The sequence below is a fragment of the Arvicanthis niloticus genome, chromosome 23 (genome assembly GCF_011762505.2).
Source record: "Arvicanthis niloticus isolate mArvNil1 chromosome 23, mArvNil1.pat.X, whole genome shotgun sequence".
In the NCBI taxonomy this organism is placed as follows: domain Eukaryota; kingdom Metazoa; phylum Chordata; class Mammalia; order Rodentia; family Muridae; genus Arvicanthis; species Arvicanthis niloticus.
The window spans coordinates 944,731-956,588 of NC_133430.1; the positions used below are offsets into that span (position 1 = coordinate 944,731).

An 11,858-nucleotide genomic window follows, 5' to 3' on the forward strand; every position below is an offset into this window, starting at 1 on the left:
ATTCAGTTCCCGATAATTTTACTCTGTCTCTTTCCACAGATTTTTTTGTTTTTCTTTTTCCCAATTGTTTTTCAGAATTCTTCTTGCACCTTGTATTTGCTTTTTTTTTTTTTTTTTTTTTTTTGATGAGGGGGCTGGTGCAGGTATAGCATTTTTAGTCTTTTCTTTGTAAATGCCTTCACAAAGTTGCTTTGTCTGTGGCAAGGGAGATAGCTAATATGAGATTTTAGCTGACTTTTATTGCTTGAGTTTCTTTCCTAAGATAAAACTTCGAAGCCTTAGAAAGCATGCTAAGGCTTGCAGTGCCTTTTTACAACCATTTTGGAATCTCACTGAAGTAGACATGTTTATAGAATCGGGTGTGGTTTTCTGTAGATATACAATCTATCTTTTATGTGATTACTTGAGAGCCTTTCAGCTAAATATTCTTATTGTTGCTATTTTTTAGTGCTCAATACTGATATACAGAGCTGTGGGGGGGTTGAGGTTTGGGGTCCCCCCCCACTCTGATTTCTCCTCTAAATTTTTTGTTGGGGGAGTCTAGGTGAAAACGAATCTTTCAGCCATCAGATAATAACACTGATAGCAGCCACTGAGAAGTCTCAGGAAGCCCTGGAACTTCTTCCAAAAGGTTGTGAGGTGACCAATCTCAGAGCTCAAGAAGCTAGAAATAAAACTCAGCCAGAATGCCTCAGCCAGATGAGAAGCAGAACAAGACAGTTTCTTAAGAACTGTGGCCTCTTTACTGAAGCTCAAATCCTGGCCCTAGCACTTGCCAGCCACGTGTCCTTGACTTAGTCCCTCTGTATCTCCCTCAATACGTCCATTTCCCCAATCTACAAAATGTGGATTATCATAATACCTCATGGGGCTGCTGTAATAACAAAAAAAAAAAAAAAAAAAAAAAAAAAAAAAAAAAAAAAAAAAAAAAAACCACACAGCACACTCTTGTTCGAGTGTGATTGTATTAACTGTTGGTAAGAGAACAATATATCAAAATTCCTGATAGCCTCTATTTATAAATTACTTTACCTCTGGGAGGACAGAAAGCAAGCCAATTTTCACTCAGTACCGGCTAAATTCCAGAAAATCTGCTAAATATTCTGGCATATATTGAGTATTCAAGAAGACAATCTCTAGGGTGTACAATTGCTGACTTGAAGGAAGCAGTTTCAGCCATACTGCTGATTGGACGGGTGACTAAGACTGTTCGTTGTGTGGTGCAGTGAGTACAACAGAATCTGGAACATGATATTCAGATTTCATTTTTTTTTCTGTGTTTGTCATATCACAGCTAAAGTTTCTTCATGTGTCCCATGGTATACTGAAGTCTAGAAACGACTAGGAAGTACATGGAGTCCCTTAATCCAAGAGCTAGTTCTGCAGAATAGCAAGTACTTGACTTCTGGTTCCAGTGCTGTAACCATACTGGAGCCATCACTCGTGAATGTTCCCTTTGCTTCACTCAGACCCTGTCATCACAGCTTCGGGTCACCTAAATCTTTTGAGAAAGCTTCCCATGGCAGTGGCTCACAGAACATGGCTCTACATAGGTACACCCACTCTCCTCTTGGCACACTCCTCCACAGATCTTTCTTCTTACATGCTGTATGACTCATGCCCTGCTTCTGTTTAATTTCTGTTTCCTTGACAGCACTGTGTAACCTGGGCCTCAGAGTCCTGGCTGGGTTGTATCAAGCCACCAGTTTATACTTTATTATTATTATTATTATTATTATTATTATTATTATTATTATTATTATTTATTATTACTGGAGCCATGTTCATCAGCGTCTCCACTGGGTTTTAATTCACAAGTGTGGTCTGAGTGAGTGGGAGGAAACACTCAATAAAAGGAAATCATTTCCTCAGGCAAAGTGCTCAGAAAAGCTGTCTCTATCAACTGTTGAAAATGAACCAGTTCTTACCTTGTGTTTTTGTGGTTTTTACCTGCCTTCTTTAGACTCTGTGCTCCTAGGAAACAGCTGTCCAACCTTCCACCTCTTGTCTCACAGTGCCATCAAGTTACCAAACTCAGGGAGCAATAAAAAGTGTCAGATAAAATTTTGCCTGTGTGAATCCTAAAGGAGACAGAAATAGGTTGTTGTGTGTTTTTTTTTTTTTTAATGTGTGTGTGGTTGGTTTTTGTTTTGTTTTTGTTTTGACACTGATCTGTTTAGGTAAAAAGATTTGAAAACGTTCCTAAATTGTACTGGACATTACTCCACTGTGTAGACAAAATGTTCTAGATATACAGCTCAAAAATCTCAGACCTGAGAAGACTGTCTCTCTAACCATATGTCAATTCCCTTCTCTCTAGGATATGGCCTGGTATGATGATAAAGAAAATAACACTGGAGCCCTGACCACAACGTTAGCCGTGGATATAGCACAGATTCAGGGTGTATGTATATTGTGATTTTAAAATTTGTTTATATATATATGTAGTCTATGGGTGCATGAGCATGAGCCACAGCCCACATGTAGAGGGCAGAGGACAGCTTTCTGAGGTTGGTTCTGTCTACCCACTACATGGGGCGTGGGGATCGAACTCAGGTACCAGGCTTGGTGGAAGGTGGCTTTTCCCACTGGGCCATCTTACCAGTCCTGTTGTTTTATTTATTAAACATCACTCTGCATGGTATGCATGTGTACCTACACATACGTGTCTGTGCCTATCTGTGGCTTATGCTGAGATGGCCCAGCGTTAACTATTAAGCATTAAGTAGTATCATGGCCTGCAGGGAATTCTTAGGAAAGACTCAAGGATATCTTTGAGATTAGGCTATTTTTCACCTAAAATAAAGAAGCATTGGCTTTTATTTTAGAATAAATCTAAAACTAAAATGGATTCTAAGAATTAAAGACAAGAGTTTACAAGGAAATAGCAGAGCAAAAAAATAGCAAGAAGAAAGAAAACACCCAGCACAAATTTCTTCATTGTTTTGTTTTGAGGCAGAACATCTTTAAGTAGTCCAAGCTGGCCTTGAACCCATGAGGCTCCTTTCTCAGCCTCCAAATGATAGACTTAAAGACCTTCACTTCTCCCAGCCCCAGAAATGTCAATGAAGGAAAAAAGTTTAATTTTCATTTCCTCAGAAACTAAGACCTCACTTAAAGGGATATCTACTGATGCATACTCAGTGGTATGTTCTCAGCAGAGCATGTTAAGCCATGTATATAACCATGGCCTGTTATATCACAAGCCAATAAGACATTGTTCATCATATTCAGGTTATTGGCACAGTAGCAGCACATTGAACACGATACTTGAGTAAGTGTAGGAACAGGGTTGGGTGCAGAAGGAAAAGAACAACTTGGTAGCCAGGTATAGCATTTTATGACTGTAATCTCAGAGCTTGGAAAACTGGGACAGGAGAATTGCTCTAAGTTCCAGCTTAGCTCATTTCATAGAATGAATTCAAGGCCATCCTGGACTGAGTGATGAAGATAGATAGATAGAATAGATGATAGATACATGATAGATTGATGATAGATTGATGACAGATAGATGATAGGACAAATATCAATTGTCTTCAAATTATTTTACTAAAATTAACTTTTAGGGCTAGAGAGATGCCTCAGTGGTTAAGATCACTGACTGCTCTTCCAGAGGTCCTGAGTTCCATTCCCAGCAACCACATGGTAACTCACAACCATCTGTAATGGGATTTGATGCCCTTTTCGGGTATGTCTGAATACAGCTACAGTACTCATGTAAATTTTAAAAAAATTAACTTTTATAAAACAATTAAGATTTTAATCTAATTGAGAAAATGAGTACAAAGCAAATTGTCTTATTCTTAATTCAGATGAAATTGTTTTTGTTAAAGTGGGTGTAGGTGTGGGTGTGCATACGTGTGGATGAAACTTCCTTATTGCAACTGAAAATCCTGCTCTTGCAACAGCTTTTGAACAAGCCAAAATATTTAAGAGGAAGAGAGGGAGGGAGGGAGGGAGGGAGGGAGGGAGGGAGGGAGGGAGAGAGAGAGAGAGAGAGAGAGAGAGAGAGAGAGAGAGAGAGAATAAGAATAGAAGATGTGATTACAATAGGAGCAGGTTCAAAATGATTCGGGGCTAAGAACTCTGGCTCTGGCCATAGAGCAAGGTGTGGCATAACTACAACAACCTTAAGATATGAAGGTCAGACTGTTTTTGCTACAGCTGCAGAAACATGGAAGCAGCATCCCCTGTGTATCCATTAGACTCACAGAAGTGAAGCCCTTTTTCCATAGGTCCCCCTGTGCTCAATTAGGAGGAACAGAGTTCTCAATGGGTAGTCACTGCATGCTGTGTAGAGCTTTTAGGAGTCTTGGTCACCAGTTTTCTTGTTGGAGATGGTCCTTGTAGATGATGAGACGACATTTGTTGTTGAACACTTTCATGGCTATGTATTTGCACAGAGAAAGATATATATTATGGATGAGATAAGTTATTTTTATGCATATTAAACCAGTCCAGCTTTAAGTAAAAGTCATATCAGTAAGTTATTAAAGTGGAAAAAAATTAATTGTGATGGGTCTGGGAAAAAGGATCAGTGGTTAAGGACACTTATTGCTCTTGTAAAAAACCTGGGTTAAGTTTCCAGCACCCACATGGTAGCTCATAACTATCTGTAATGTCAATCCCAGAGAATCCAATGTCCTCTTCTTGCCTCCAAGGGCACCAAGCGTGCCCATGGTATGCAGTCATTACATGTAGGCAAAACTCCCATAAACATAAAATAAAAATAAATAAAATAAAAATAAATTCTTTTTTAAAAATCAGTATCTATAGAATAAAGGGTCAGGTCCTAGACACTTTGAACTCGACAAATTAGAGTGAGAAAAGACTTCTAAGTGTGAAGGAGTCTGCTACTCTTCTAATACAAGTTCACATAACTGTTTGCTTGGCCACATAAAGGTGATGTCATACCCAGTGTGATGGGTAATCTTCATATCAGACAAAGAGTGACTTGCCAGTCTTATTTGCCTGCTAACTCCTTTCTCAAGAAGAGAGATTAGAGATGAGCCTAGAAATAATTTAGTGTCATATTTCTACCCTATGAGCTTAGCTAAATTATTTCCCAGTTCCTGTACTATGAAATTTCAGTTATAGTTTATCAAGTAAATTAGTGTGAATGTTCACAAGACAAACCCTTAATAATAATATGTCTTAGTTAGAAACCTTTTACTAATGGTCCAAAATATATAATCTTCTATATTATATGTGTACATACACACAGTCAGCTTTTGCGAATTTGTCCAACAGATTCTTTTTCTGGTGACAAATAATCTCACTGTCACTTTTAGAAGCTCTGATACTTTGAGAATTATGATCAAAACACATTGGTGAAATGCAGTCACAACATCTTTCCTAAGTGAGATGAGTAACACAGGCTCTTTAACTGGTATTGTTTTAGCCCAAAGTAATGGCTTTTTGCCCACCTATCTGTCATCAGACTCTCATATAATAGGTAGTTTTAACAAAAGTCTAAGTCCATTTTAAATTATTTCGGAATCTAGATTCCACAAGGTTACAAGGTATTGTTGTTTCTGTATATTCTAGTAACTCTGTCATCAGCCAGAGCTCTTACTTCATTTTCACACAAGAAAATTCTGCCGTCACCACGGGGCACATTCTGTGCCACCAGCAGACCCAATGCTAATGCCAAGATCTCTGCTTGTCGAAGCTATAATTATGTTGCCTCGAGAAATCATAAACGCTTACATCATTTATTAATTTCAGAGCCAATGAGCTGATCGGTTTGTGCTAGTATATTAACTTGGGCAATGATGATCTCACTGCTTGATTTCTGACATGGGAAGTATATAAAACAACTTGATAGTCCTTTTGAGCCAAGCAACATTAGTAGTTATTGAAATGACTTTATTTAGTACAGTATAAGCTGACATATAATTATAATCCTGCCTTGAGGTTTTAGGCTAAGTTTATTAAGAATGGTTATCAAGTGCGCAGCAAAATTTGACATCCAAATCTATGATAAATGCACAATAAATTCTATGCCTTTCCACAAAAAGCACACTGCTGAATTGTAACAATGAATAAATATAGTTTGCATGTATTGTATTATGGCAAGCTTTCTATCTGTTTGTCAAACTAATTCTTATTTCTTCTCTCAAATATTTTCACTACCACCACTTATAATACATCTTAACAGACTCCACTTCAGGTTGTTCTCTCTCAGGTTTTTTAATGCATTCTCATGTATAGTTGTTCTACATACGAGTTGTTAACATTATCTAACTTTTCAGTCACTCTAATTTCCACTCTCAAAAAATAGAAACAAACTGAATAGTAAGTAGCATTAACATATGCAAACCCATTGTGAGCCAGGAAACCCACTAAAAAAAAAAAAAGAAACCTTAATATATAAATCTTTATATATGTAATCTTTATACATACATATCTATGTATGTATGTATGTATGTATGTATGTATGTATGTATAGGAATAATCACTATCACACACTAATAGGAGAGAGAGAGAGGGATTTGTTATGTAGCCTAGCCTGACCTCAAATTATGTAGCCCAGGATATCCTTAAACTCAAGATACTCCTGCCTTAGCTTTCTAAGAAAACAAATATGTACCACCTGATTGTCTATCAAAATAATCTAGTTACCAAAAATTAACTATTGACGTTGCTTTCTCAACATCTTCAGCTCTGAGCAACAGTTATTAAACAGGCAACAGAACTATAACAAGGTCTGCATTCTGGATGCAGCTCTTCCAGAGCTACAATCCAATGTAATTAAGTTAGCTATTATCTTTCTTTGTCTGGCTGGTAAATAAGCCACTTAGAAAAATCACTTTAAGTCTCATTTTCATATTTTATGGAGAAATTCTGGTATTCCATTTTAAATTTCCTAATTTTTCTGAATGTTGTTTTCCTACAAAATTTTGGTATAAGTGTTCACTCTGGTAGTACTTAAATTTATTTTTCATTTTTCATTTTTTATTTTTTAGTAGTATGCAGTGTCACAGCATACAGGCCAAAAGCTGTGTGATCTAATGAGAACACACAGTGATTTGTGGTATGTTGTAAGCGTGGAGTTAACAGGGCAGCTTCTGTAGCCACCACTGTATTCTCTTTCTATCAACTTTTAGATTCTAGTGTAAATGAGATAAGACAGCATCTAACAGTTCTGGAGTGATTTCAGTTGATTAACCTCTAACCTTAACATGAGTCTCTCTTTGCTACACTTCAGCACAGCTGGTTATTTTTTATTATAGGCCACACATTAGGAATTCAGCAATTTAGATGCCAGGTGATACTTTTATAAAAAGATTAAAAAGAAAGAGAATATGTTTTGTGGAGGTGTGTGGTGAGGTATGGGGGAAGGGGATGTCTCAGCATCTCTTCCCCTTGAGGGACCAGCCACACACCAGTATAGTATAGAATAGAATAGAGTTGATTCAGGGCATGGGGAGGGGAGGTAAGAGGGTAGTAGAGGCAGAGAAAGAGAGGAGAAGTAGAGGCCATGAACATGTGAAGAGAGGGGGAAGGGGAAGGGGTGAGGGGACAGAGGGATCAAGAGATCAAGAGGGCAAGAGCAAGAGATCAAGAGAGAGAGGAGTGGGCAAGCAGCCCCTTTTATAGTGGGCCAGGCCTACCTGACTGTTGCCAGGTAATTGTGAGGAGGAGCATACCTGGCTGTTGTAACTGTGAAGGTGGAGTTTAGACAGAATGCTAACAGGGAGTCTACTCCAAGACAAGGCCATTCTGTACACTCTATCCAAAGCCCCTAAGAATCACAAACCTCTCTGTCTGCTTAGTATGATCAGGCACAACATATCTCTAGTCCCCATGTGCATGCATTTTCTTTTTTCAGATAAATACTTAAAAAGCATCTTCTGTGGCTGTCCTGGCTTGTTTAACCCTTTGTCCTCTGGTAAATATGCTGCACTGATTAGAATCCTTGACTCCTCAGCTTTGCTCAGTCAATCCAGCTGAGGCAATCACTATGTTTGTCTGCCGTCTCTTTCCCTACCTACTAGATGTCTTATATAGAATGCTGTGAATACCAACACTTCATATACATACTACTTTGTCTATTTCTTTTTGTTTCTGGTAGACAATAAATCTGTTACTCCATCTTGGCCAGAAGTAGAAATCCTTCCATGTAAAATGTTACTGTAATTGCATCCTGAGATCCCTTCATTTGCTCAGGCTAGCCACTCCTTAGTTTTCTTACCAGTTATACCTCCAACTGCATTTTTAAATGATTTATTTATTTTTAATCTTCTGTTTTGCCCACATATATATATCTGTGTAAAGGTATCAGATTCCCTGAAACTGAGTTACAGACAGTTGTGAGCTGCTATGAGGGTGCTGGGATTTGAACCCAGGTCCTTTGGAAGAGCAGCTAGTGCTTTTAACTGCTGAGTCATCTCTTGAGCCCCAGCCCCCCCCCCCATCGATTTTTGATAGTTTACTAAAAACTGTATAATTTGTGAGAGGTGGTTTGACAAAACCCATCAAGTATGTGAGAGAATATTTTCTAGCAGTTCAGAATCTGGCTTGAAATTAGGATCTCTGATACATTTGGAGTTAAGTTTTGTGAAATAAAGATATATTTTCATTCTTTTACATGTGTGCATCCAGTTTTACAGCCACCATTTGCTGAAGAGGATGTCTGTCTTAGGGTTACTATTGTTATGACAAAACACCATGACCAAAAGCAACTTGAGGAGGAAAGAGTTTATGTGGCTTACATATCCTGAATCACAATCCACTGAGGGAAGGAAGCCAAGGCAGGAACTCAAATCAGATAAGAACCTGGAACCTGGAGGCTGGAGCTGATGATGCAGAGGCCATGAAGGAGTGCTGCTTACTGGCTTGCTCTCCATGGCTTGCTCAACCTGCTTTCTTATAGAACCAGGACCACTAGCCCAAGGATGACCTGGATGACCCCACCCACAAAGGGCAAGACCCTCCTCCATCAATCATCAATTATAAAAATACGTTATAGACCTGCCCATAGCTTATTCTTATGGAATCATTCTCAACTGAGACTCTGTAGTCATCCAGCGGCCATGAATGAACTGGGTTTACCTGAAAGGGTAGCTGGAAATGTAAAAAACAAGGGGACAAGAGAAGCATGGAACCAAGACAAGGTTCTGATCAAGACTCAAAGTTTAATATTCAGCACTGAATTTATGTAGGGGAAGCCCACTGAACCCCACTGAACCCATCCTTTGTTTCAGCTAGATTATGTCACAAAGCAAGCTCAGCAGGCAGTCTATTCTTCTAAATTCCTGTAGGAAATTGTGTGCCCAACCAGAGTAGATGACTCCACCTGGTTCTTTAAAGTCCATTGTGGTAAACAAGGTCTATTCTGCCTGCTCTAGGCTGGGAAGGGCACAAAGCTCCTTCATCTCAGATGCCTCTAGCTCTTATCAGGTTGACATAAAAACCAGCCAGAACAGTGTCTTCCTCCAATATGTTTTTGTTGTTGTTGTTGTTGTTTTGTTTTTGTTTTTTTAAGCATTTTTGTAAAAAATCAGGTGGCTCAGTGTAGTGGCACATGCCTTTAATCTCAGCCCTTGAGAGACAAAGTTAAGAAGATCTTTGTGAGTTCAAGACTACTAGTCTATATTGAGAGTTCCAGACCAGCCAGGGCTACTGAGAACCTCTTCTCTTTATTTTTCTTCATAGCACTGAAGACATTTAACATTTTAGTGCATTGCCTAAGTACTAAGCTTTCCACCAAAAGAAGATTCATAAAACGTGTAGCTCTTTGTTTATGCATTTAATTTGGGAGTAGGGGGCTGAGACAAGTCTCACATAGGCTAGCCTTGAACCCACTATGTAGACCAATATGGCCTTTAACTCACAGAGAACCACTTGCCTCTTCTTCCTGAGAGCTGTCTGAAGGCTTTACCTCCATGCCCACCTTAGGCATGTAGTACTTACATAACAATTATAAAGACAGTTCTACTTCTTCTTTACTCTTGGAATATTTTCTTGCCTTGGACTACAACGTCTCCACCTCCTTTTCCAGCTTGATATTGCCACTTACACCTTCACTTAATGAGACCAACCTGTTAAGTATAAAAAAGAAGATAATAAATATCATATTGAAGCACACACTTGAATGAAAGAAAATCTTTAATCTTCCCATTTAACGCTGCTGGGGTTACAATAGCTGAGTTTTGGTCTTCTAGAACTGTGGGAGAAGAACAGGGCCAGGTATTAGAGACTAGATATGAAGAATCAGGCATGCGAGCATTGTGTCAAAAAAGCTGAGGGGAGCAGCCAGAGCAAGGTGAGGAAGGTACCATGGAAAGTTAGCCACTGGGAGAACAAATGGATTGTACATGGAAAGACAAGCCCATTAAGAAAAATTAGGAGTCAAACATGGTAGAACATGTCAGTAATCCCAGCACTTGGGAGACAGAGGCAGGAGAATTTCCACAAGTTCCAAGCCAGGCAGAATAAGTGTGAAACCTCACCTAAAAACACAGATAGGTAAAGGGAGGGGAAAATGGGGTAGGGTAGGGTAGGGTAGGGTAGGGTAGGGTAGGGTAGGGTAGGGTAAGATAAGGTGGAGTGGGGTTCGGAGGGGAGAGGAAGGGAGGAAAGGGTAAGGTGGGGAGAAGGGGAGGGGAGGAAAAGAAAATGAGAGAATCAGATTTTTCACTTATGAAGACAGAGAACAAATAAGGAAAAGAGAAAACTAAAGCCAACCTTGTAGCCTTGATTGGGAATTGGAAAAACTGCAGACTCTTGAATTTCAAGAAATTTTAGATAAGTAAATGCAGATGTAAATACATAAACATACACACTCACATACACATACATACACATGCACAAACACATACACACATACACTCTTAACACATGCACAGACATTCACACACACACACACACATGCACACTCACACACACACACACATGCTCACACATGCAGACACACATGCACACACATTCACATGTGCACACATGCACACATTCATACACATATGTGCGCACACACATGCACATACACACAGACACACACACACACACACTGCCTCCCAGTTCTGCTCACTGGCAGTCCAATCACAATGAGCACAAGTAACACAGATCTGTGCAGAAATGCCACACTTTCCTACAAGTGCGCTTGTCTTTCCGTGTTTCTGCATGTGTAGGACTCACAGAGGTACATAGTGCTCAGCACTGCTATGAGTGACTGATGGAAGTCATGTGACAGGTTAACTGTGTCAATACTACACAAAGATCTCAGGTTTGCAGATTCCATAAGGAAATATTGTTAAAATAGAAATTGACAATTCATCTTAGGATCTTTTTAGAGATAAAGAGTTGACTTTAATAAGTATGTAAGCTAAGGCACAGAATTCTTTTTATGCAAATATGTTACATGAAACCTTTGTGAAAGTACATATACACAATTTAAAACATGTTTTCCAGGCACTTAAACTTTAAGTGCATGACATTATGCAAGTCTGTAAAACTGGTGCTTTAGTGGCATTAAACATTAAGATATTTACTTTCCCACTGAATGTAACAACAATTTCATAACAGGGAATACTAAAAAATGCTTTACAAAAGACTCATTCTTACTTTTTGCTATTCTTGCTCACAGTACTCATTACTCTGTTACTTTTTCAAGCTACTGGTTTATTTTCATAAGTTCTGAGTTAGGGGACTGGTAAGATCACTCAGCATTTGTCATTCAAGGCTGACCAGAACTTGAGTGATTCTCAGAGCCCATAAAGCTGTCCTCTGACCTCTCCAAGTGGGCTGAGTGCCTGTGCACATGCATGCACACACACACACACACACACACACACACTATAGTAATAATAATTTATAAGTTAGGATTGAGATAGAGTATGCATATGAATTTGTGT

At 38.9% G+C, this 11,858-nt stretch overlaps 1 protein-coding gene and 1 long non-coding RNA gene across 2 annotated transcripts in view; one reads left to right on the forward strand and one right to left on the reverse strand.

Annotated features, from left to right (window-relative positions):
- Abcb5 (ATP binding cassette subfamily B member 5) overlaps positions 1–11,858 on the forward strand; it is a 68,635-nt gene that overhangs the window by 34,310 nt on the left and 22,467 nt on the right. The window contains exon 15 of the mRNA XM_076920914.1: positions 2,321–2,404. Within this exon, the coding sequence (XP_076777029.1) occupies positions 2,321–2,404 (84 nt within the window). The remainder of the gene's footprint in view (positions 1–2,320; positions 2,405–11,858) is intronic.
- LOC143436672 (uncharacterized) overlaps positions 9,919–11,858 on the reverse strand; it is a 39,660-nt gene continuing 37,720 nt past the window's right edge. The window contains exon 3 of the long non-coding RNA XR_013106533.1: positions 9,919–10,046. This is a non-coding gene — a long non-coding RNA (uncharacterized LOC143436672). The remainder of the gene's footprint in view (positions 10,047–11,858) is intronic.